Source organism: Pieris brassicae, chromosome 10 (assembly GCF_905147105.1).
Source record: "Pieris brassicae chromosome 10, ilPieBrab1.1, whole genome shotgun sequence".
Lineage (NCBI taxonomy): Eukaryota > Metazoa > Arthropoda > Insecta > Lepidoptera > Pieridae > Pieris > Pieris brassicae.
The window spans coordinates 7,366,064-7,390,393 of record NC_059674.1 but is presented as its reverse complement, the minus strand read 5'-3'; the positions used below and the strand labels follow the sequence as shown (position 1 = coordinate 7,390,393).

General features: G+C 35.5%; 1 protein-coding gene across 1 annotated transcript in view; it reads right to left on the bottom strand.

Annotated features, from left to right (window-relative positions):
* LOC123715077 (mesocentin-like) overlaps positions 1 to 24,081 on the bottom strand; it is a 28,766-nt gene extending 4,685 nt beyond the window's left edge. Inside the window, exons 1-25 of the mRNA XM_045669896.1 lie at positions 24,040 to 24,081; positions 21,996 to 22,029; positions 20,701 to 20,910; positions 19,369 to 19,482; positions 18,164 to 18,208; positions 17,557 to 17,604; positions 16,661 to 16,708; positions 15,929 to 16,024; positions 15,475 to 15,522; positions 15,084 to 15,179; positions 12,718 to 12,786; positions 12,090 to 12,185; positions 10,919 to 10,966; positions 9,469 to 9,564; positions 7,911 to 8,054; positions 6,898 to 7,041; positions 6,038 to 6,139; positions 3,810 to 3,857; positions 3,249 to 3,389; positions 3,072 to 3,116; positions 2,905 to 2,952; positions 1,954 to 2,001; positions 1,840 to 1,887; positions 516 to 1,772; positions 54 to 362 (exon numbers count right to left, since the gene is read on the bottom strand). Of these exons, the coding sequence (XP_045525852.1) occupies positions 54 to 362; positions 516 to 1,772; positions 1,840 to 1,887; positions 1,954 to 2,001; positions 2,905 to 2,952; positions 3,072 to 3,116; positions 3,249 to 3,389; positions 3,810 to 3,857; positions 6,038 to 6,139; positions 6,898 to 7,041; positions 7,911 to 8,054; positions 9,469 to 9,564; positions 10,919 to 10,966; positions 12,090 to 12,185; positions 12,718 to 12,786; positions 15,084 to 15,179; positions 15,475 to 15,522; positions 15,929 to 16,024; positions 16,661 to 16,708; positions 17,557 to 17,604; positions 18,164 to 18,208; positions 19,369 to 19,482; positions 20,701 to 20,910; positions 21,996 to 22,029; positions 24,040 to 24,060 (3,403 nt within the window). The 5' untranslated portion in view covers positions 24,061 to 24,081. The remainder of the gene's footprint in view (positions 1 to 53; positions 363 to 515; positions 1,773 to 1,839; positions 1,888 to 1,953; positions 2,002 to 2,904; positions 2,953 to 3,071; positions 3,117 to 3,248; positions 3,390 to 3,809; positions 3,858 to 6,037; positions 6,140 to 6,897; positions 7,042 to 7,910; positions 8,055 to 9,468; positions 9,565 to 10,918; positions 10,967 to 12,089; positions 12,186 to 12,717; positions 12,787 to 15,083; positions 15,180 to 15,474; positions 15,523 to 15,928; positions 16,025 to 16,660; positions 16,709 to 17,556; positions 17,605 to 18,163; positions 18,209 to 19,368; positions 19,483 to 20,700; positions 20,911 to 21,995; positions 22,030 to 24,039) is intronic.
* Positions 24,082 to 24,330: the final 249 nt, after the last annotated feature.

Sequence of the window (24,330 nt, the reverse complement as noted above, 5' to 3'; positions counted from 1 at the left end):
GGTAACATCTGTTCCATTGGGATTGGTACCTTCTGGGTTGGTTTCTTGCGGAGTTACGTCTAGTCCATTGGGATTGTTACCCACTGGCTTGGTTTGTTGCGGGGTAACTTCTGGTCCGTTGGGATTGGTACCCTCTGGATTGGATTCTTGCGGAGTAACTTCTGGTCCATTAGCATTGGTGCCCTCTGGCTTGGATTCTTGCGGAGTTATGTCTAGTCCATTGGGATTGTTACCCACTGGCTCGGTTTGTTGCGGGGTAACTTCTGGTCCGTTAGGATTGTTTCCCACTGGGTTGGATTCTTGCGGAGTTACGTCTGGTCCATTGGGATTGTTACCCACTGGCTCGGTTTGTTGCGGGGTAACTTCTGGTCCGTTGGGATTGTTTCCCACTGGGTTGGATTCTTGCGGAGTTACGTCTGGTCCGTTGGGATTGTATCCCTCTGGGTTGGATTCTTGCGGAGTTACGTCTGGTCCATTGGGATTGTTACCCACTGGCTTGGTTTGTATTAGGGTAACTTCTGATCCATTGGGATTGTATCCCTCTGGGTTGGATTCTTGCGGGGTAACTTCTGGTCCATTGGGATTGTTACCCACTGGCTTGGTTTGTTGCGGGGTAACTTCTGGTCCGTTGGGATTGGTACCCTCTGGATTGGATTCTTGTGGGGTAACTTCTGGTCCGTTGGGATTGTTACCCACTGGCTTGGTTTGTTGCGAGGTAACTTCTGTTCCATTGGGATTGGTACCTTCTGGGTTGGTTTCTTGCGGAGTTACGTCTGGTCCATTCGGATTGGTACCTTCTGGTCCGTTGGGATTGTATCCCTCTGGGTTGGATTCTTGTGGGGTAACTTCTGATCCATTGTGATTGCATCCCTCTGGGTTGGATTCTTGTGGGGTAACATCTGTTCCATTGGGATTGGTACCTTCTGGGTTGGTTTCTTGCGGAGTTACGTCTAGTCCATTGGGATTGTTACCCACTGGCTTGGTTTGTTGCGGGGTAACTTCTGGTCCGTTGGGATTGGTACCCTCTGGATTGGATTCTTGCGGAGTAACTTCTGGTCCATTAGCATTGGTGCCCTCTGGCTTGGATTCTTGCGGAGTTATGTCTAGTCCATTGGGATTGTTACCCACTGGCTCGGTTTGTTGCGGGGTAACTTCTGGTCCGTTAGGATTGTTTCCCACTGGGTTGGATTCTTGCGGAGTTACGTCTGGTCCATTGGGATTGTTACCCACTGGCTCGGTTTGTTGCGGGGTAACTTCTGGTCCGTTAGGATTGTTTCCCACTGGGTTGGATTCTTGCGGAGTTACGTCTGGTCCATTGGGATTGTTACCCACTGGCTTGGTTTGTTGCGGGGTAACTTCTGATCCATTGGGATTGTTACCATCTGGGTTGGATTCTTGCGGGGTAACTTCTGGTCCGTTGGGATTGGTACCCTCTGGATTGGATTCTTGCGGAGTAACTTCTGGTCCATTAGGATTGGTGCCCTCTAGCTTGGACCCTGGCGGACCTTGAGTTATGACAGTTTCTGGTGCATTTTCATTTGTAATTTGTTGAGTTTTGTCTATAATAACAGGAGATTCTTTTGTTGTTGTTATAATAGTTATAGTTGCACCATTTTCCGTTTCGGTTTTTGTTTCTTCGGAGATAATAGATGCTTTACCCGATATCTCCGATTTTGGCGCTTCCGTTGTTGTTGTCGTCGTCGTCGTTGTTGTTGTTGTCGTATTAAGTGCTGGTTTGTTATCTTTCATATATATTATTTGACCTGTTAAATCTGAAAAGGATATTAACATAAGTATAAGAGTAGAAAGACAAAATAAATGTTCACAGTAAAACAATACCTTTGTGTCCAGTAGCTACAGTTAGGACTTTAAGAGCGTCGATGAAAGCTGAAAGGAAATTAGATATTAATTTCATGCTTCTAAAAATGTAATAAATATTATTTTAATACCAACTTGTTTCTTTTGTAAAAGCCAATAACTTCGTTATTGCGTTGTCCAAAACTGAAAAAGATATTTAAATATTAATTAAAATAATTACGAATATAATGTATTTAGTTGATGTCATCAACCCAAGTGTTATCCAAGACCTCGGGTTCGTTGTAGGGGATATTTGCGACGGACCAGAATCTGTTGCACAGATCCCCGTTATCAACGACGTTGTATGGACTGTATCTATAATTACATATTAAACATCACATAGCCAAAAAAATATCGTAGACGTTTTGATTCAATTTGATTTCATGTTCCTTCTTTTATTATTGATCTTCATGAGTGTACAAAGTTAAATTAGGTTTTGAACATACGCAACAAGTTGTACAACTTCCTAATGTGCCTTGTGGTTGGAGATTACGATTCTAAATGGATCCAGGCTTTTTTATGTGTTAATATTTTATGTTGTAATTTCGAAATTAATCGTTATGTTTTATTTAGTGAGCGACTTCAGTCTATCGTTGTCTATCACTTATGTATAATAATTATAATCAATGGCACTACAACCTTTTTAGGTCTAGGCCTCATATTCTGTATCTGTTTCATGATCATTTGTCAATCGAATAGGCAAGTAAGTGATCCTGATCTTCTGTGCCTGACGCACGCCGTCGACTTTTTGCGTCTACGGCAAGCCGGTTTCCTCACGATGTTTTCCTTCACCGTTCGAGCGAATGCTAAATGAAAATCCATTGGTGCACAGCCGGGGATCGAAGCTACGACATCAGGGATGAGAGTCGCATGCTGAAGCCACTAGGCCAACATTGCTCATCACTTATGTGTATGTGTGTAAAAACGCTATTCATACAAACTAAATGCGTCTCTGACAAATTGTGTTGACGCTGAGATGAAAAGAGATATGTTTAAAACGCAATTGACTTTATCAATTAACGGATTAATAATTAGTTTAATACTCACGTAATCGTTTACTCAATGTAGTGAACAAATCAAAGAATTTGATTACATCTGAAAAAAGACAACATCTTTACACAACACATAAACGGTTTTGTTTATAGAAAAATAAGTGTATTATGAATAAGTTAATGTTTATTAGCAATCATTACATTCAAATACAGTATCCTTACCCATATTCGATGTTTTGTGAATAACCTCGAACCATTCAAAGAAACCTGCAAATAAACTTGTCTTAAAACAATTTCAAACGCTTTTTTGTCCACAGGAATTGAACTGGAGACTAACATAACCAATGTAACATTTAAAGTATCGTTTGACATTAATTTAAAGTTAAAAGTTAATCTTACCTTCGATGCCCAGTAACTTGTTAATTTTAATATTTGCGACTGGCAATGTAGACGTGTTGGTAATACGCAAAATCGTTAATACAACGATTATTATGTTAGTGTGTGTGTATAACTTGAAACGCCTGATCAGCACGAAGATATCTGTAACACATTCCCGTAACTATTTGGACACACAAAGATATATTGAATATTGTAAAAAAAGACAAAATTTAAACGCATGCATACAGGGATCTATGCTACTTGTATGATTTTTTCCTATTCAGTGTCGAGACCCATGGTCCGTGGAGTCCTAGCGCTATAAGGCTTTTTAAGGAAATAGCCAAAACGATGGTCAACATCACAGGAGAAGAGCTGGCAACCTCGGACAAAGAATTAGTCTAGCTATTCAAAGGGGAACGCTGCCTGTATCTTCAGAATCTTGCCTAAAGGGACTCCTTTTATTAATATATTTTTTAAGGATTTCAACATAATTTAGGAGTATGATATTATGATGGCACTTCTACGATACTTCCTTATTTACACTGTGTTTATTAAAACGGGAAAATATTTTTAACTACTGACCCGTTTCCTTTGTTACGGATATAATCACTTTCCAGCCTTGTGTCAAATCTGAAACGGAATTTATATTAATAAAATAGAAGATGTGAGGAAGTTTTTGTGGGAAGACTCAGATTTTGTTTAAGCAGTAATTTAAAATATTAAGTATTATTTGTTGTTTCTAATGTTAAATTTCAGTTTTCTTTAGTTTATTTAAATACGTTATTGTCCATTAATGTACTTACTTGTTTTCTGTTACATATATATTGTAATGTAATGAGTCCTTTCTGTATTATCTAAGTGTTTTGTTTCATAATATGTACGTTAGCTTTAAAATTATGTAAATAATTATATGTTTATAATAATAATACATAGCTTCAATCCGTTTAAAAAGTGTTTTCTTAACATGATAATTAAATAAATAAAATGTAGCAACAACTCAAACGGTAATGCATATTTTTTTAAATTTATTATTTTATTTTATAAGTAATAATGATAAATATTTTTATTTATTTACATTATCATGTTAAGAAAACACTTTAAAAACGGATTGAAGCTATGTATTACTATTATAAACATTTAATTATTTATATAATTTTTTTCCGACGTTTGACGACTCTATTCTTTTAAGCCACACTATTCACGTATTACTTATCCTATCAAACGTTATACCTTAAAATCCCTACTACTCTATACTTCTTAGCTCTACTCTGTACTCTACTATCATTCGTTCTCCACCACCAACTATGGAAAATATAAAATATCTGTAACATACTGACAGAGAACAAAATAGTCTTTATATAGTATATCTTTTTTCATTTTTTTGCGACTGAGGCGCGAACTAACTGTTGCAGTATCTGGCAGAATGACCAGCGCCGTAGAACAACTCTCCTCTTCAGCATAATGCTGAACCACAGCACACACGCATTACACACATAAAACGTACCTCGTTTTTTAAAAGAAAAAAAAAGATTATCTCTCTTTTTATTTGATTATTGTGTGGGTGTTTTGTTAGTAATAAATGTTATAAGCCTATGTCTAGTGGCGCTACAACCCTTTGGCGTGGCTTCTAATTTCTGTATCTGGTTTTTATGGTTTTTTTTATAGCCAAGTAGGTGATTAGCCTTCTGTCTCGCTGACATTTTTGGTCTACTCGTTTTCTCGTGTCGGTTTTGGTTGTCGGTCGGTTGATAATATTTGTTTGAGTGGCGTTACAGCTTCCTGGGAATATGTTGGTATGTTATATGAATTGTTTTAAGTTACGACTTATTGATTTCCTAATCCCACAGCTTATATTAACAATGTATACCAAACAACTATCGTAAAGATGGCCAAAGATGGAATTCATAATATGTACAACGGCTCATATATAAAAGTAAAAAATCAATAAAAAATATTCAATAGGTACAACTAAGTACCGAATACCTGTTTCGGCTATGTTGTGTGATGGTATCTACGTGAAGGTGTGTTTGTGGTGTGTGCTCATGATGCAGGCGATTGCCTTTTTTTAATGTAATAGGAGGCGAACGAGCAGGACGCGGCGTCCATGCATCGCGTTCTCTCTCCCTAAAATATGCTACTTGTGGTCGAAATGAATTCGTGTATGCGGTGATGAGAATGTAAGTGCGTGCTCCTATTTCACCATGCTCCTGTTCCTGCTGATGTCATGTGGAACATAGTGTGATGGTTGCAGGGTCTTACAAACGTTGTGCAATACAAAAAAAAACTTGGCAATTAATGAGAGTGGCGGAGAGTTTCTTGTCAGTTCTTCCCTTCCGTTCTACGCCCTTTGGGAACTGGCAGTAAATGTAAAATTAGAAGCATTTAATGTATATTTTAAGTAATATTTTATTAAGCGATACATATGGACACTCACACTGCTAGAAGGCTCGCAAGTGTATTGCCGGCCTTAATTGGTACGTTCTTATCTTGAAGGACCCTAAGTAAAATTGGTTCGGAAATACTTCAGTGGGCAGCTGGTTCCGCATAGTGGTGGTGCGTGGCAAAATCTGCCTTAAAAAACGCTCAGTTGTGGACGTCGAGGTGATACGGATGGTATTTCGTATTCTGACGTCCAATAATGAAACTCGGCTGCACTCTCCATGGTCTCCGTGCTTAGATGTTCTTAATTCTCCTTTAAGCATATTCAGCGATAGCTTATACGAGTTTTTATTTCTAATATTAGGTTCCGGCTTATAGAATCCAATATAATCAGGTCTAAATAAAAGATTTCGTTAAGAAAAAATACTTACTTTTCGCTCCAGTAACTTTAATCATAAGTTGTCTCAAGAAGTCAACGACATCTTCGTGGGCCGAATCGCGCTGTATTTGTTCTAGAACCGCTATGGCGTCAACTGAAAAATATTATATATTTTGATAGGAAATCTGAATTCTTTAGGGAAATATATATTGTATCGTATAAAGCAAGTGTTTTTTGTCGTCTGCTTTGTACCATTAAGCCTGGATTTAAGTTTGACTTGTATAAATCCAATTATATATTTTTATTGGCATAGAAAGTTGGTACGTAATTCGTAAATCTAAATAAAATAAATAACCGCAAATGAAGGAGCAATGAAATAAAATGTTAAGTTCGGTCAATCACTATGGACCCATTTCAGAGACAGGTTATTGTTGGGTTGTATGAAATTTTAATTTTGCGCCTTCAGTCATTATATAATGTATCACTCTATAGTTGTCTAATGTTAGATCACTGATTACTCGAGTGCATACTTTTTCCGCCATTATCTTGGTTTACAATAAATAATTAACGCTTAGATTACTTTAAATACTCGTTTCATATGAAGTCATGAAAATACATATAAATTTTTAATATTTAAACATATTTTGGAAATTAAGAGTTCAGGAGGAGGCCTTTATCTAAAAGCGGTTCTGCAGAACACGAAGAATTGGAAATAACAATAACTAACGTAGACTAAGTGTGTGACGAAACTAACACCTATCTGAATTGTTATAGTTTTCAGGTAAAGAGGCTTTATTATTATTATAATTCCATTGAATGATCCATTGTTTCAAGCCTATTAATTAATAGGCTTCAAATGGAGCAGAACGCCATCTATGGACAGTATAAAACAACTCAAGTTATTTGACTAACTTTTGTCAGTAGTGAGACCCGTGATCTCATTGCAAGCGCCTTCGATCGTGTTCTGCTGCGTGAGGTCCATGATGCTGATGAGGAATTGGAGAGGATCCCGCTTCCTCGTCAGGTTGTTGATGCGTTGGAATAGATCCGTTATGTCTGGAAGTTTAATTATTTATTATTGGCAGCGATGACGAGCATGAATGTTTATATAGAAATATTTTCAAACTAACGTAAATTTCGATTTAGTTCCATTTTTTAAAACCTTATTGACGTTTATATAAATTTGTAATCTATGAATAAGTAAATAAGTAATCTTTGTGTCCGCAATAATGCGCCTTTTGTAATACCATACATTTAATTTGTATCAAGAGTTATTTAGCCTAACATTAGTCAAGTTACATAGATATATACGTGGGTAACACTGAAAATACTTAGAACTGGCCAGTTAGAAACATTGTTAATGAAAAGTTTTTTTGAATTAAAATTTTAGAACTCTTTGGTAACTTAATGTAGTCTATTCATTCATTTGTCATTTGTTTTTGTGAATTGGCGGCAAATCTGAAACTCTTAACACGTGAAAATGAACCTAACGCGAGAAAATTGTCGGTCAATGATTTATTATGACTTCCGTCGTGGGCTTACTCAACAACAAAGCCATGATAGGCTGCGATTACTTCTTTTTCTCAGTGGTTCCATCGAATGAGACGATGTGTAGAGAGGAACGGAGATTACGTCGAAAAACAATAAAAGTATTGGCAACTTTCTACATTAAGCCGTTTTTCATTTTCTAAACATTTTTAGTATTACCTAGGTATATAGTTAATTAGAAGCATAAATGCATTAAAAAAACGATCAGTTTTTCCCACACTCATCAATTGTAATATAACATTTCCGATAAAGGCCAAAAGTTTGACTACATATATTCTTTATAGGTAACAGGAGTGTCACTTAAGAAGAACCCTTAAATAAGCCAAGTTAGTTCTTTGTTAACGTCGCAAGCTTGATAATAATCTTGTACAACTTACTTTTAACCTTAAACAGCCGTCGTACGAGAACTAGAATTCTATCAAGTCGATTTTCTCCAGTAATTTTGTAAAGAAGCTGCACGACTTCTTTCAAACTGAACCTCCCCGTGTCTTGTAGTATTTGTTCAATAGCGTATCTGAAATCTATAAACGACATTTGCAAAGAGAGTGGTACATTTAAATCCAGCCATATAAAGATAGGCATGCAAAATGTCATCATTATAATAAGAAAAGTTGAGTTATTTACAATTTAAAGAAAACACTTTTTACCGAATTGAAGCTATGTATTGTATATATGGTCACCGTGACCACGCAAGCTACCCAGCACGCGAAACGTCTTGAAAAATTTAAAATTATGTAAAATAATTATAAGTTTTTAATAATACATAGTTTCAATCCGTTACAATAATTTTCTTTAAATGTGTAAAAGCTATGTTAACAAAAGAATATTATTTATAATTGTTAAAGTTATGATATAAATACTCCCGAAAACTAAAAAACTAACTACTAACTATAAAAAAACTATCACTTCGCTTGAAAGCATGGCAGTGATTTATAAAACTGTTTTTTCAGTTATAGAATGCTACAAAAAATCCTTGCATCGTTCGTTCGTTGCAAATCGTTGCAACCTTTTAAGGTCTGGGCCTCAGATTTATGTACCTGTTTTATGGTCATTTGTCAATTCAATAGGTAGGTGATCAGCCTCCTGTGAATGACACACGTCATCGACTTCTTAAATCTAAAGCAAGTTGGTTTCCTCACGATGTTAATGCGCACATAGAAAGTCCATTGGAACAGCCGGGGAACGAACCTACTTCAGTAATGAGAGTCGCTGAAGCGTCTACGCCAGCATTGCTCATAGTTTTAGTACAACATTCGTATAAATCAAAGTTGTGTACCAGAAACTTTCAAACATTAAGTCTCCAGTGGCGCTACATCCCGAAACTATATTGGGTCTTAATGGGTCTTGGTCAGCCGGAGACAAATTAGGTGCATGCACAAAATATCCCCTTTTAAAAGTTTTATAACTAGCTATAATAACAACATTAATAACATTAATCTAAAATTTTGATTTCTTTCTCCATTTATGTAATTATTTTGATTTTGTTGTAAATTTCAGCAATGCAGTGTTTTCCTAGTGGCTTCAGCGTTCGACTCTCATCCCCGAGGTCGTAGATGGACCAATGGATTTTCTTTCTATATGGATTTAACATTCGTCCAATCGGTGAAGGAAAACATCGTGAGGAAACCGGCTTGCCTTAGATCCAAAAAGTCGACGGCGTGACAGCACAGGAGGCTGATCACCTACTTGCCTATTAGATTAACAAATTATCATGAAACAGATACAGAAATCTGAGACCCAGACCTTAAAAGGTTGTAGGGCTATTGATTTATTTAATTTTTGTTGTAAATTGAATTCGTTTTTAATCATTTATGTTATGCTTCGTTTTATTATTATTCATTAACTGTAAATAATTAAAACGCGCAAACCGTGCCGGTACCAAAAAATAAAGAAGAATTTTATCGTGTTTCATTATTTTAATTTAGAATTACTTACTCGTCATTCCAGTAAACTCCTTTAATAACCATATACACTTGGAGAATTCATCTTCGTTCAATAATTGTTTTAATTCGACCGGTGCTTCGCCCATATCTGAAAAAAAAACTTGTGCTTCAAGTGCTTAGTTTTCATTTTGTTGTCCTGCAATGCAAATAAACAAAACAAAAAATAATTGGAACGGCTCAGACTGTGAATCAAACCCAGATCTTATCGTTACGCGCCAAGAGATCCACCAGTTGAGCTATCTCTCAGAGACTCATACTAGAAAACCAGCTGTTTAGTTGCAGTATAGATAAATAGCCTAGTTACAGACTAAAGCGCCATCTACCGAGCTTAATTGTGAATCTAAACCACCCAAACATATACAAAAAACATTACATCGGTCAAGCCGTTTAAGAGGAGTTCAGTGTCATATACATTCAGCCTCCTGAAAACGAGGGCAACAATATGCCAAATACAATTTTCTAATATGTGATTATACCCCCTCCTGAAACGGTAATAAACCACTTACCAGGTCGTTGAAAACGTCTCTAACTTGTAACAATAGGTTAATTGGTGATTAGTTTACACCAGCGGACCCGACACGTTGTCCTGTATGATATTTGAAGTGATTCAGATATTATTATCGGAAATCTAATCCATCCAGGGAAAAAAATCATTCAATCGGTCCAGATGTTTAAGAGGAGCTCAGTGAATACACACGTACAGTAGAATTATATATATTAAGACGAGAAGAATTAAGTACAAAAAAATACTTCGCAAGTGATGCGTTAATATTTTTTCGTTAAACGGAATTGCCGCTAAAACGTTCAAATATAATATGCTGTGCAATTGTTTAATCGAGATACTTATTTAATACAATCTACAAAAAGTAATAACAAATACTCTATATCCTTTTTTCTTGTGTTTTATAACCAATGTTCTTTTAAGGGCCTATATGATCGCCAAACTCCAAAAAGGCACATTGTTTATTTCCATTTTTTGTCATCGTTTCTTAAAGTTGGGCGAATGGAAAAAATATATGGTGGAGTTGAGTGGTTTATGTATCTATTTTGATCTATACACGATAGATCTATACACGATTTAAATAACTTCGGTCGAAAGAAAAAAATTCTAACAGCAAATTTTTGACACTTTGAATTCATTTTATCACTAAAATGAATATAGAACATGATTTTAAAATTTACACGATATGTTTTATCGCAAGCCAAGTAATCCATTTCAGAAAAAAAATGATAAAATTACATTAATTTAATGTTTTACATAACCAATTGTTATTACGGGCCGGCGCGCCTCAGTGCTCCAGCTCGCCATTGCGCACCGCAGTCCACCCAGAGACACTGACACAGAAATTCGTGCTGGCCTATCACAGTAATGGCTAAGGTAATAACACTGTTTGGGAACACGTGGCGCCATCTCTTTTTTCAATACATAATTAAAAACTCACCGTTACATCTCATAGCGCCCATTAGAACGTTGTATGATGAATCCCAATCTAGAAAATTTAAGGTTTAATTAAAAGTGGTAAAGTTATTTCTATATATATTATTAAATATGTTTAGTTTTTAACATGTCTACTTGGTTTAACGTAAAAAATAATAAATCATTGCCACTACAACAATTTTTAGGTCCTCAGATTTCTGTATCTGTTTAAGCATCTTTTGTCAATCTTAAAGTCAAGTAGATGTCACACGTCAACTTTTTCAGTCTCTCGGTTCCCTCAAGATGTTTTCCTTCACCGTTGGAGTGGAAAAATGCGCACACAGAAAGTCTATTGGTATACAACCGGGTATCGAAACTACAACCCGAGAGTCGCACGCTGAAGCCATAGGCCAACTGCTCACTTGGTTTGTTTTGCTTAAGTTTATATAATACCATGTAAGGTGTGTGTTTTTTGAACATAAAATAATTGTAGTATATCGCCTTAGAGCACTCTTGATTTGGAAAACTCCTTATTACATTTACACTTTTTTTACTTTTTGTTTTTCATGTATCCAGTATCAGTTTAGTTAATTTTTTGTTCCTGTTTAGTTTCTTCTTTATAACTATATGTTATGTAATTTAATACATTTTTCAGTGGTTGCCTGGAAGAGATCGCTCGAAAGCGATAAGGGCGCCAGTTGACTTTTCATTTAATTATATTCAACTTTTATATTGAAATGCAACGAAGTGTTAATAAACAAATAAATACATTTAAGGTATCAAACACTCAGAAACGGGATTTAGTGATATGACCCACATATGTCAAAATTCAATACACACGAAATACGTAAGACACATGAATATTGCTTTCTGAATAGTACAATTAGCACACATTAGTAAATATATAGTTTGTTTTATTTGCAATAAATAAATTGATAGATTTTGAAGCATTTTTTAATGATTCCCCTCTAAAGTCGTTATTAGAACGCCAATCAAACTTTAATCGAGTTGCAAGAGTTGTCAAACTATTTTTTCTTTAAGAATTTTGACATTTGACGTTTAAGACGAGTTGTGACATTGTGACGCATCACAAATGTCAGTATAAAAATAAATACAAGATTTAAGCGCGTTAAACTTAAATTCCTTTATAGAAAAAAAGTAAAGTTATAGTAAAAGCAAAAAAAAAATAGGTATACCTAGATCAGTCTTCAAAGCGAGAAAGACTCCAGACAAAGCGTCCGGTCCCTCTCCTCCTGTCATCTTGTTGACGTAATTCTCTACCCCATCCAGAGCTAAATAAAATATAGCTATATATAAAATATACTACGTAAAATATAGCAATTGATTTCTAATTATAATAAAGACATGTATGTTAAAACAACTGGTGACTTTCACCAGTATACTTAATAATAATACTCGAAACAGAAGCCATTATCAATGACAAACCAGGCTCCAGAAGATTAACCACTCCTTATATGGATATTGTATTCGTTTTTACAACAAACTGGTTAGCGATATTATCTCTGAATAAATTAAAAACTCTCGTTAAACGTAAATAAATCATTAAAGCCTTTTATAAATTGACGATTATTTCAATGATCCCAATCCTTTGGTTTGATTTGCTCCAGTTCAACGATTTGTGCGACTAAAAACTTGGCGAATTAAAGGAGTTGCGGATAGTTTCTGGCCTGCTCTGCGCCGTAGAATTGGGAACTGGTAAAATATTTAAAAACATTTTTTCTGTTAACGTTAGGCGATACGGATGGTAATTTGTACTCTGCCTTGAGGTCAGATCATAAATATTAAGTATTGTCTGATACTAACCAGTGGCATCAGTTATTCCTTCCATATGCTCAGCTTCGTGTTCGTAGCAATCGAATACGTCTGACATATCTGAAAAAAAAGTATACAAAGAATATAAAAAAAATGCGGCTGTCCAATTAGTTACAAACGCAAACATTTTCGGAGTTATGGCCAACCCAAAAGGTAGACACGCCATTTGAAGGAGTCTTCCCTCGTAACTGATACGCAGATAGCAACGATGTTCGAGGGAAATCGGTACATGATAATAGGCTTGGCCGAGATCCAGCTTCACCATCCAATCGCCTTTTTGTTGGAAATTTGGCATTTGGTGGTGATGATTTAAGGATATTAGGTTGAAAATGACTCGATTTTTTCCGTTGTTCTTTGTTATTATAAAAACTGAAGATATCAACGACGGCGCTGGCTCGAGTATATGGTATCGATTTCCAACGACATCGCAGTTGAAACAGGCGTTTGCAATTTTTTTGGGATTTTCCGCGTTGGTAGTACTAATGGCGGTTTTCGATTGAAAGGTATTCGAGCGGAGGTTATTATTTTTAGAATGGAAGAAGGTTTTAATTTCGCTCAATTTTTGTCCCCCTTTTTTCTAGTTTTCGTGGTCATGGAAGTTTTGTCCATGTTTTGAGTTGTATCGGTTACCAGGAAAGTTACTTTTGACTAACCCGAGATGTTTAAGCTACAGGCGATTTAGAACGTATGGGTGATTTAACGCGTATTGTTTTAGGTTGGTACCCGCGAATTCTGTCAATTTTGTCAATACTACCCGCATTTTGTAAATATGTATATAATTGTTCAGGATTAAACATGTATTCTGAAGAGGGGGGAATTTTATCTAAATCTTCTCTAACGTGTTTTCTTTTAAGGTTTTTAAGCAATGATTTACGGCGAGATTCTAAGACTTCGGCCCGCTTGCCGGAAATAATTTGTAAAACATCGTGAGTAACGGCTTTATACTGTGAAGTTTGACCAAAACATTTTTGCAATTTATCATGTATAGCATTTGTATTCAGTATGACGTTCGACTGTGAAGACCACTCCAAGACGCTACGTAACGCCTTATTGACAAACTCATTTTGAGCTGAAAACGCGTTTGATAAGGCCGCAAAACTTCGTTCCATACAACTTTGAAGAATCCTCTAGGAACCGTATTGTTCATTAATTTTTAAATCAGTAAAAGCAGGAAAAGCAGCGTATTTCTTTTGTATATCAATATAACGTACACAGTTCCAATCAGAAGTGTAAAACCTCTGCATTGAAGTTAATTTTGTAACTCTTTCGGTGATGGCCTTTGCAATTGAAGGTTCTTGAACCGACACGTCTAATTGCGCAATATCTTTAAATACAGCCGCGTGGTTCAAAAATGGATCGTCTAGGGTTGCCTTATTAGACTCAGTAACTTTAACATGCTAAACGGCGAAGCATAGTTGTAAAAAGTATTATTTAGGTGACTCACCAATTGCTACGACTATTGCTCAAACCTTTGTTCAAATCACGAGGATGGGAATTACAGCGCACGTGGTTATTTCGTCTTTGTTTTGGCTTCGTCACCCTCTTCACTCTTACTTGAGCTTTGTGAAGAACTCGGCTTGTCAGAACTTGCAGAGACAATATCTCCCGTGATATGTGTAAAGTGCGGGTTAGGCACGTTTGACCGCGTGGTCAACACATTTTTACCGTTATTTTCATTATCACTTTGCACCAAAACCTTTTTTAACTGTTTACTATCATTAGCCATTTTGTATATTTAGCCTAAACACCGAGTTCACCAATTTACGTAATATAACAAATTTTAAGGTCGATATAACTTTAAATTACTACTACTACGCACTAGCGACTGTGCTTGACGAAAAACTATGCAACAATGAACAAGAATTTTGGCGACTTGCTTTAACGCGGTAAAAAAGTTAGTTCCAATTTTAAACGTTGGGCGCTGGCGGCGGTGACACGTGATAGAAAAAGGTCGGATACTAGCGATTTGGGCGAAAACCGAAACGATGTACTCTCATAATGGACCTCGGACGTCAAACGGAACACATAATAAAGTTTTATTGTCTGTTCACAATATTTTATTTTATAGGACATCCTGCAATAACCATCTTTGTGAGAGGCTGGTATCTATAATAGGACTAGGGAAGTCCTGTGATAACAGGTAACAGCCATCCATCTATATTCAAAATATACCAAATTATACTAAAGCGTGAGTACATATACCGGCAAACTTCTTGAGCATTAAAGAAGGGAGTGGGGGAAAGTTTGCGCATCATACACAGCGCGGGACACAAACGTCATCTGATTTCACGCGATCGACATGTCACTCATTACGAGTCGGGCAGCATCTCGTTTCAGAATCTTAGGGTAATACTCACTCTTTCGACTGGACATTTTCTGCAACATCTCCCAGACACCTTCAATATCGTCATGGCCGGTCAGTGGTTTTATGGCTTCGAAGGCGTCAAGTGGATCTGAAATTACGTTAGTCATAATGGCACATATTATAATATTTTTCTTAAGTTCTTCTTAAGTGTAGTTTATTTTACGCGAATAAGAATCTGGATTAAGAAAGGAAAAATAAAATGGACCCGTAAACTTTTGTTGCTGGCAACACAAATTGTCAATCAGTGTCTGACAATATAATGTAACATTTCCTTTATCTGTGGTAGTCTTTATTAAACGTGAATTAACTATGGATTTTAATCCTGGAAACGCATTTGAATTTTAACCCCTATAATATAAATTAATGAAAAAAAACACACTTACTCTTCTTCCCAGTGAGCAGTTGTAACAGTCGCAGGCAGCCTTTAATATCTAGAAAAGTATACATAAAATACAGAATAATATTCTTTATTTATTTATTAAAATTCGCCACATAACATATACATTTTTTATCTACAGTATATGTTGCAAGCTATATTTTCTTATGACAGTTATGGTAAACATAATGTTACAAACAATTAAATAATAAAAATATCACACTTCCATTTTAGATTTTCATGTAAAAAAATACTAGCTAAACAGTGGATTGAATATGAGAAAGGCACTTAACAATGCTTTTTCGAAAATTGATCAGCCCACTACAGAATATAGTCTGAACTCAAGAGGTAACCTAGGGGTTAGTAGGACATCGAAATTTGGAAGATTTTGCTGATTTTGAACCTTTGAAATTAATAAGGGACCACAATGGCACAGACTTTTTTAAATTAGAGATACTTACTGGTATTGCCAGTCAACTTTATCATTATTTGATCGTAGAAGTACCATCCACGATTACCCTTGCATGCTTTCAGGAATTTGAAAATCTCCTTTGGGGCTGAAAACATATTTTTTTTGATCGGTTATTGCATTTGTTATGTATTATCTCTTATGATATGATGGGTATATATGTAAAGATTGATATTATAAAAGCTACTTTAATGCCTTATTAGTAAACGTCGGATTTATTTGTAATTTTCATTTACTGAAATCAACATTTGATAAAGAAAGCATTTTCTTTTTTTTTTAATTTGTTTCGCGCGTTTTCATACTATATCCGTGATTGATCTCTTTTTAAACATTCAAAATCTAGGTTCCAAATTCAAATCACTTTTATGACTTTTTAGTAGTCTTTAAATAGAAGCGATATTAAAACTTTTTCAGCTTCTTGAAACTATGGTTCTATTTAAATCTTTACTAAGCCATCTTTATCTAAATCAAGGTTGATAAACCTGAAGAGCACCAAGAATAAAAGAAAAAAAATCCTAAACAAGCATTCACGAAATCTCATAGCCCAATAAAGGATTAGGCGTTGGTATCATAGATTATTTCTTAATAGACAAGACGTGGGTGATCATTGCCGTTCATGTTCTCAGGGCATGACGATATTTTACTTCGTATTTCGAAACTAAATCAACACGCACAGAATTATATAAACCTTAATTAATATTAATTAAATAAAAAGTAGACTTACAATTAAGCTCAGTTTCCTTCAACAAATACGTCATAAACTGTTGTCTTTCTGTAACACAAAAAAAATATCGCATTGAATTTAAAATATGTGTTTTTTAACGTTCTTTAATTTTGTCGTGTCCTGAAGATGTTTATATAATAGGGGTTATATTGGTCAATCTACATTTAAGTGTACTATGCTAATTACATAAATGCTAAAAAAAGAGTTTTAAATATATATTTGTCATTTAAATGGGTAATGAGGCTGCCTGAGTCAGGCTTTATTGTCAGAGCGTAATTCCGACGATTTCCTAAAACGCCGTGATTATACGAAAACCTGAATGAGAAAAGTTTGCTAAATTGGTACTCGTACACGTATAAACAAAAAGATAATATATACAAGGATATATAGATGAAATTTCTTCTACAGAAAAGTTGGTCAATTGACAATTGTGTTAAAAGGGGTTTAGTTGTTTAATCTACAAGTTTTCTTAATGTAAGTGAAGTTATACGATTGTACTAGTCGTTGCATATAATTACAATATTATGCAAATTAGCCAGAACATGTTTTAATTCGTTTAATAATATAATTATATTATTTACTCAAGTGTGCAAATAGTCCAATATTTTCAAGGAAATTACGCAGTTTAAAAACAACTTATTTCACGAGTTAAACTCGCGACATTGTCTGAAAATAATGAAACATAAAAACCATATGATTAAAATGTAGATTAACATTATTTTACTAAGCCTGTGGTAGGAATGTCTAATGCTTTTGATTTAATAAATAACTTAGAAACAGATAGTTGACAGTTGACACTTGACAATCACTTCAGATAATATTTTCACGAAAAACTGTATCGCAACTTCAGATCACATACTTAATGCGACGTTTTTCAGAATGTTTTGTATTCTTACCTCTAAAACCTGTATATTTGTAATAGAATTCACTCAATTGGTTGTGACCTGAAACAAAATAGGGTAATAGAAGCAGACTGCAATTGTACATTTCCCACAAAGGATGATTCACATTTAACCTAACAAACATCATCACTTATCTTATACAGAACTGGACAGACGTTTGGCCACGGTCTCTGATATTAAATGAGATGTGGCCTATTGGAGGGCATTCCTGTCCAGGAGGTGTCTATTTAACCGCCTCTTTAATTAACCAATATTATGCTGTGTAGGGAACATAAAAGGGGAAGAAACGAACGATGTTATTTCTTTAAAATTAGGTAACTATTATTGTAAAGTGACAGCCTGGCGATACGTCAAGTGATTTTTGACAGCTCGAAAGTATTTCCATATCGTTTTTAACGTATGCTTGCGTGCTTTTGCAAATATGTCCAAGAAGAATATATAGTTGCTATTCTATTAACATAGTTAGTCTATTAAAAAAACGTATCTTTGTGCACAATTCGAGATTTGACATTATATACTTAATCTATTTTATTTTGTGACTCTAAACGATATTAAATGATTGCCATGAGCGCTAATTGTAAAAAAACAACTTTCTACTTACTATGTACTCCAAATATATTCACCAATGGGTCGGAACGTTTTCTATCTGAAATTTTTTTTTCTATTTAGTTTTCACGTACAGAGTGAATTTAGTATATTAAATGAAAGATAAACATATGTTTCAGTTCAGATATTTTTTTTACGTAAGATGTAGCACATATTTACATAGTGTTACAACCTTTTAAGTCTGGGCCTCATATTTCGTACCTATTCCATGCATCATTTCTAACATGCAAATAGATGATCAACCTTCTCTGCCGAAACACGCTTTCGACTTTTTGGGTCTAAGGCAAGCCGGTTTCCTCACGATGTTTTCCTTTACCGTTCGAACGAATGTTAAATAAATCAATCAGAAAATCAATTGATGCACAGACGGGGATTGAATCTACGACCTCAGGAATCTCAGGAAAATCGCACTCTAAGCTGACTTACGGTGAGGGCGATACCCACTTAAGTCATGTCTCTAAATGTTATCCTACGAGTTTGATTGCATTAAATTTGACAAAATTGTAATCAATATATAAATTAACATTTTTTGGGTCTCTATTTATTTATTACTTATAAGGGATACCAAATATTACATATTATACTAATTTTAATGAATAAACACATTTTTTTAAATTTATTTTATTAATTTGATTATTTCAGTTTTTATTTAAATGAAAACCTAGACATAAAAATCAGATATACAGTATTTTAAATTTTCTTTGATTCCGCCAATGTTCCAGCCATTTTGGAGCAAACAGGCATCGCTTTTGCGAGATTAAGGTAAGCGGCAGGACGGGATCATCATTGATCCCTTGGAAGATGGGACGAGCTTTGTTATAGGATGCTACTTGAGAGGACATGTTAGTCCCGGCTCACCTTCCTCGGACAAGCAAAAAAGCTGAGACAGCCGCATAATAGGCGGTAAATAGTTAACGGTTCAAATATAGGAGTCTTTCCTTCTTCTTTCCAACATCGATTTTATTTCCTTTGGAGTAGAGACTCTGGGGGCGAGGCGTTGAATTGCACAGGCGCTAATTATAGATCTAAGTTGGCTCCTGGTATATAGCACCGGAACCCCAGAACTGGTGCTTTCCTTGCTGAACGAATTAGTATCACAACGCATTAAAATTGTAAATACTGTATATTTGATTGTTTCGAAGTTAAAAAGATTATTACTTAGAACTAGAGTAGAGATAGGCAGATGTACTGAATACTCACTTTTACCGACTAGACCGCCCAGGATAGCATCATCCAAGTTCTCGTGGAATTTTTTCACGTCATGGACTTCATTGCCAAGAGTTCCCAATACGCCCAGAACACCAGGTACGACACCTAGGTGAGGAACATTAAAAGAACTACTTATTTTAATCAGAAATTAGATTTTAAACACCACCGAGATTAGTAATATACGGTAATACCCCGGATTAACGCGATAAGTGGGACTGGGATCAACCAATACTCGTGTAAGTGAATTCGCGTAAGTCGTGGCGTGGCTTGTATGTAAATACAAATATAGTCTGTGCAATCGGGACCAGAGTCTAAAGAAAACAATAATTTTTCTTTACTTCTTATAACCTTTCAGATTGTTGATTCCGGTAGGTAAAATTTCTTTGCTAATTCTCAAAATTTCATTTTAGTTTCAAAAACAATACTAATTTCTTAGTATTTTGGTTAATATAATTAAAGATAAATCATGTACACTGCGTACGTAAAACAATTCCACTCGTCGTTAACCGAACACTGACAGCAGCAACTGATCAAAGTAGGCTTATAAAAACCACGTACCTATTTCCGAATCCGTGAAAAACGGTGTATCGGAGTTTATTTGTATAAAATTAAAAACCTAACACGGGTTCAGAAAATATCATTTATATCATACATGTAATATTGCAAAATATTGCAGGGGTGCAAATCCATGCGCCTCCTAATATTACTTGAGGTCCACAATTCGTAGAGAACGATATAAATTTTTTTGGAGCTGTTTTAAGGTGGAGAAAATCGTTTTTAAAAAGCAATCATTACGAAATAATTATTTTGGGAATTTGATTATTTAATGTATTAATGTCATACGATCAGACATATATTCATAATATATTGTATATCTATACTATTATAAAGTATTTTTGTATATTTACAACGAATAAACTCAAAAAGTACTACCAATTTCTAATATTCTTTTGCCGATAGATTTTGTTTATTTACAAAAGCTTGCGAACGCTCGGAACACTGATACACTGGTACTTAAGATATAAGATAAAAGCAGGCCCGCATCATGGATCATGGATCGTCGTCCAGTCGACGTCGAGTATGATGCGGGACCTGTTGGGCTGGATCGAGATTCAAAGCTCTCTGCTATTAAGCGAGACCCCACCAACTAAAATCGCCACGCCACTACGATGGGCCCTAGGGGTTCGCCAGGCATTCTACCCAAGGTTAGATTATCCCCGAATAATGTAGGTTATTTACAAAATTATTTAAAAAGTCCTGCGAAGATAGGCCGCTTGTTATATCTGTATTTTTTTTATCTACTTGTAAGTTTAAAAAAATTACCTCCATCATGAGTTACACCTCCGTGAAGTTCAGTCTGGAATTGATTGTGTAGGTGATGCTCTGTATGGAACTGGTCGCTGTGTTCGTTCTGCTCATTATGAAATTTCTCGTTTTGATTCTGATGGAACTGATTGCTCTGCTGATACTCCTGATTGTGAGCAAATTGCTCATTATGTTGGTAAGTCTGCTCTTGGTTGAACTGTTGGTACTCTGCGGAGTTTATTTTTATTTAGTTCTCTAAATAAAATACAACTTTTTGTAAAATAATGAAATTAGTTAAGAGTCCTCCAACTTTAGTTCCGTTTGGAGTAGAGACTCTAAGGCTTTATAGTTCAAGTGACACAGACACTAACTAAAGATTTAAGATTTAGTACAGGTGACCCCAGAGCTGCTGCTTTTCTGCTCAACGAATATGTATCGCAATACAGCAATACACAATAGAGGATATTCCAGCATTAAAAGTACACTGCCATAAGGATCAAACTTATTTATTTCTTTTAGTTTTATATTTATCAATTTTTACTTATTATTATTACTATGTAGGTACTGTACATATAATGAGGACTAACAAAGAAAAATGGACCAAGGATGTAATAGAGTGGTACCCGAGGAACGGGAAAAGAAAACGAGGAGGTCAAATGAAAAGGTGGAAGGACGATCTACCAAAAGGATGGAAAAGGTCTGCCAAGGATAGAGAGAAGTGGAAACAATTTGGGGAGGCCTATGTCGACAGACAACCTGACCAAAGTGGTTCATAATAAATTTATTATTTTTCTACGTGCATTAGATTTAGGAATTCGACTATTTTCTAAGAATAGCATGTAAGTTAAAATGGTCAGATAACAGAGAGCTTTTTATTATTATTATATATATTATTATAAATACTGTATATTTCTGTGTTGGAACTAATTCTAGTTTACAGTAAGTAAACACACAGTAGTTACAGTATAATCAATAATAATAATAACCAATGGCGCTACAACCTTTTTAGGTCCGGGCCTCAGATTTCTGAATCTGTTTCATGATCATTTGTTAATCGAATAGACAAGTCGGTGATCAGCCTTCTGTGCCTGACGCACGCCGTCGACTTTTTGGGTCTGAGGCAAGCCGATTTCCTCACGATGTTTTCCTTCACTGTTCGAGGGAATGTTAAATGCGCACATAGAAAGAAAGTCCATTGGTGTACAGCCGGGGATCGAACCTACGACCTCAGGGATTAGAGTCGCACGCCACTAGGCCAACACTGCTCCTATATGTATTGTGTATTGAGATAAAAAATTATGTTTAATACATACGTTCTGGTAAGGCTTGCGCCACCGCCACAAGGACCTGGAACAATTATGGATACTAAATAAAAAAATAGTAATAATAATTAAAGATAATAAGGAATAATATATATTTATATTATGATACTATTAAGGCCTTTTTTATTTCCATTTCAAATGTTGTTAATAATTATAGCTAAATGTGAGTCGTCTGTGGTTATGGACCCCTCTTGGGTGAAGGCCTCCTTCACCGCTTTCCAGATGTCTCTTTGCCAATAGTCTGCCAGTGCAGTCTGCTATGTCTATGTCTAACAAGTACTCAGCTCAACTTCTGTTTGGCCGGCCCCCACTTTTGCCAAATGGTCCCTTCCATTGTGTTGTCTTACCATTCATCTGTTGTCTAGTCTGTCTATCGTGACTAGCCCATTGCCCATGCCCTGTGACAGAGCATTGGTTGGTTATAGTTTTTTGTCATTAATAGTATTATGTAAATATTAGGATAAATCCGCTTCCACGATAGCTTCAATTCTTCGCGTTCAAGTTGATAACTTTGGTCTCCGGCGGTTCGCGGGACTGGTTCAGGGACTTAGTCAAGAAGCCTTAACAGTAGTGTATGTAGAAAGTCGAAAACTTAATTTGTATGAAAATGACCGTTCGTGTAAAAAAAGTTTCAAACTAACCCCCAGGTCGAAATTTCCAGAAGGAAATCGTTGGAACCAAAAATGCACTGTGTTTTCTTTTACGACACCGTCGTTATGCACATCATTAATCCTTCGAGCCATTTCTGCACCCAGTGCCACGTTGGAACTGTTCCTAAATTACAAGATATTTCATGTTTTCCATTTTATAGAGTGACGTAAAGAAATTGAAACAGAATAATGAAATGAATCATGGTTTTCGAAAAACAAATGCGAGCGAAAAATAAAAATAAATAAATTGCTGTGAAAAATTGCATGTGGAAGACCAAAGAGGAGATATTTGTTGACAAAGTGGCCAGCACGATAAAATGCCAATTTCATATGTACCTATTATTTGCTTTTAAAGACGTTTTTATTGCCTCTGTGTGTTAGTATGAATAAATAACGGAAGCCTGGATTGCCCTTACATGGTTCATTGCAATGGACCGCATGTACCTTTATTAATATTATGATTTAATATACTTTAAAACTACTGATATAATTAAATTCAATTCAAATTCATTTATTCATATAGGTAACACAATGTACACTTATGAACGTCAAAAACAGAAACCTCTATAAAACGCTTCTAATTTTACATTTACCGCCAGTTCTCAAATCAAGTTTTGTTTAACACAACGTTTGTAAAACCAACCATTATGCCATGTTCCACATGACGTCTCAAGTAATAACCATATAGACTTATGTTCGTCCTTATAAATCAATTATTATTATATGAACCCGATCTAGTATCGATAGATATTTGGACAGATGAAATACACCCCTTATCACCTCCGACGTCTGCGTTTTTTAAGGCCGCTTTTGCACACCACCACTATGTGGAACCAGCTGCCCACTGAAGCAATTCGAATTAGGGTATAAGAATCTAATGAAACTTCTATCATCATCAATAGCAACAGGATCTTTATGGACTAATGTATCTTTATATATATATATTATAAGTATCTTTCGCCTCGTGCTTCTTGCGTCCAACTTCAAACACCTATTGTTTCGATGTCCCTGACAACCCTATCCCACCAACACAGTTTCGGTCTACCGGGTTGGGTCTCTAGCTTGGTTGTGAGGACAGTAAGAACATTGGGGTTCTGCTATTCGCACTTCGGTGCATATGTCCCAACTTGAGTCAATTGCATTTATTGAATTGGAAGTTTTTACACCCACCGTTGTCGTATTGCGGGCCATAAATTCTTCCAAGAATCACTTTCATCCTCGACAAATATTACATCAGTAATTTACGTTTTAAGAATATACGTTTCTTTCCGTACACCTCTTGCAGTACGTATCCTTTAAACTATGTTCTAAATATGTCCCAAACCGAAACCTATTCCTGACCAATAGTAGAATAGAAATAAATAATATAATATAAAAAGACTTACAGTTATCAGTATAGCACGCATTGTGTGGCCAGACAGAGTCTTTTATTCCACTACGCAATTTCCATCGAAATCCACATTTATAAACTGAACAGAACAGCTGTGCAAATTGTGATATTCATACGTAATTTATAGAATTCTAATTAATATGTTTGGCCTCTCGATCGATTTATAGGTTACCAATGATTATAATTAAAAATATTTGAATTTAATTCAAAGTAGTCCAAATCAAGAGCGCCAACAGCTGATTCAATTCAAGGCATGGGAAGGAGGGGTCAGAGGATCCTGGTCTTC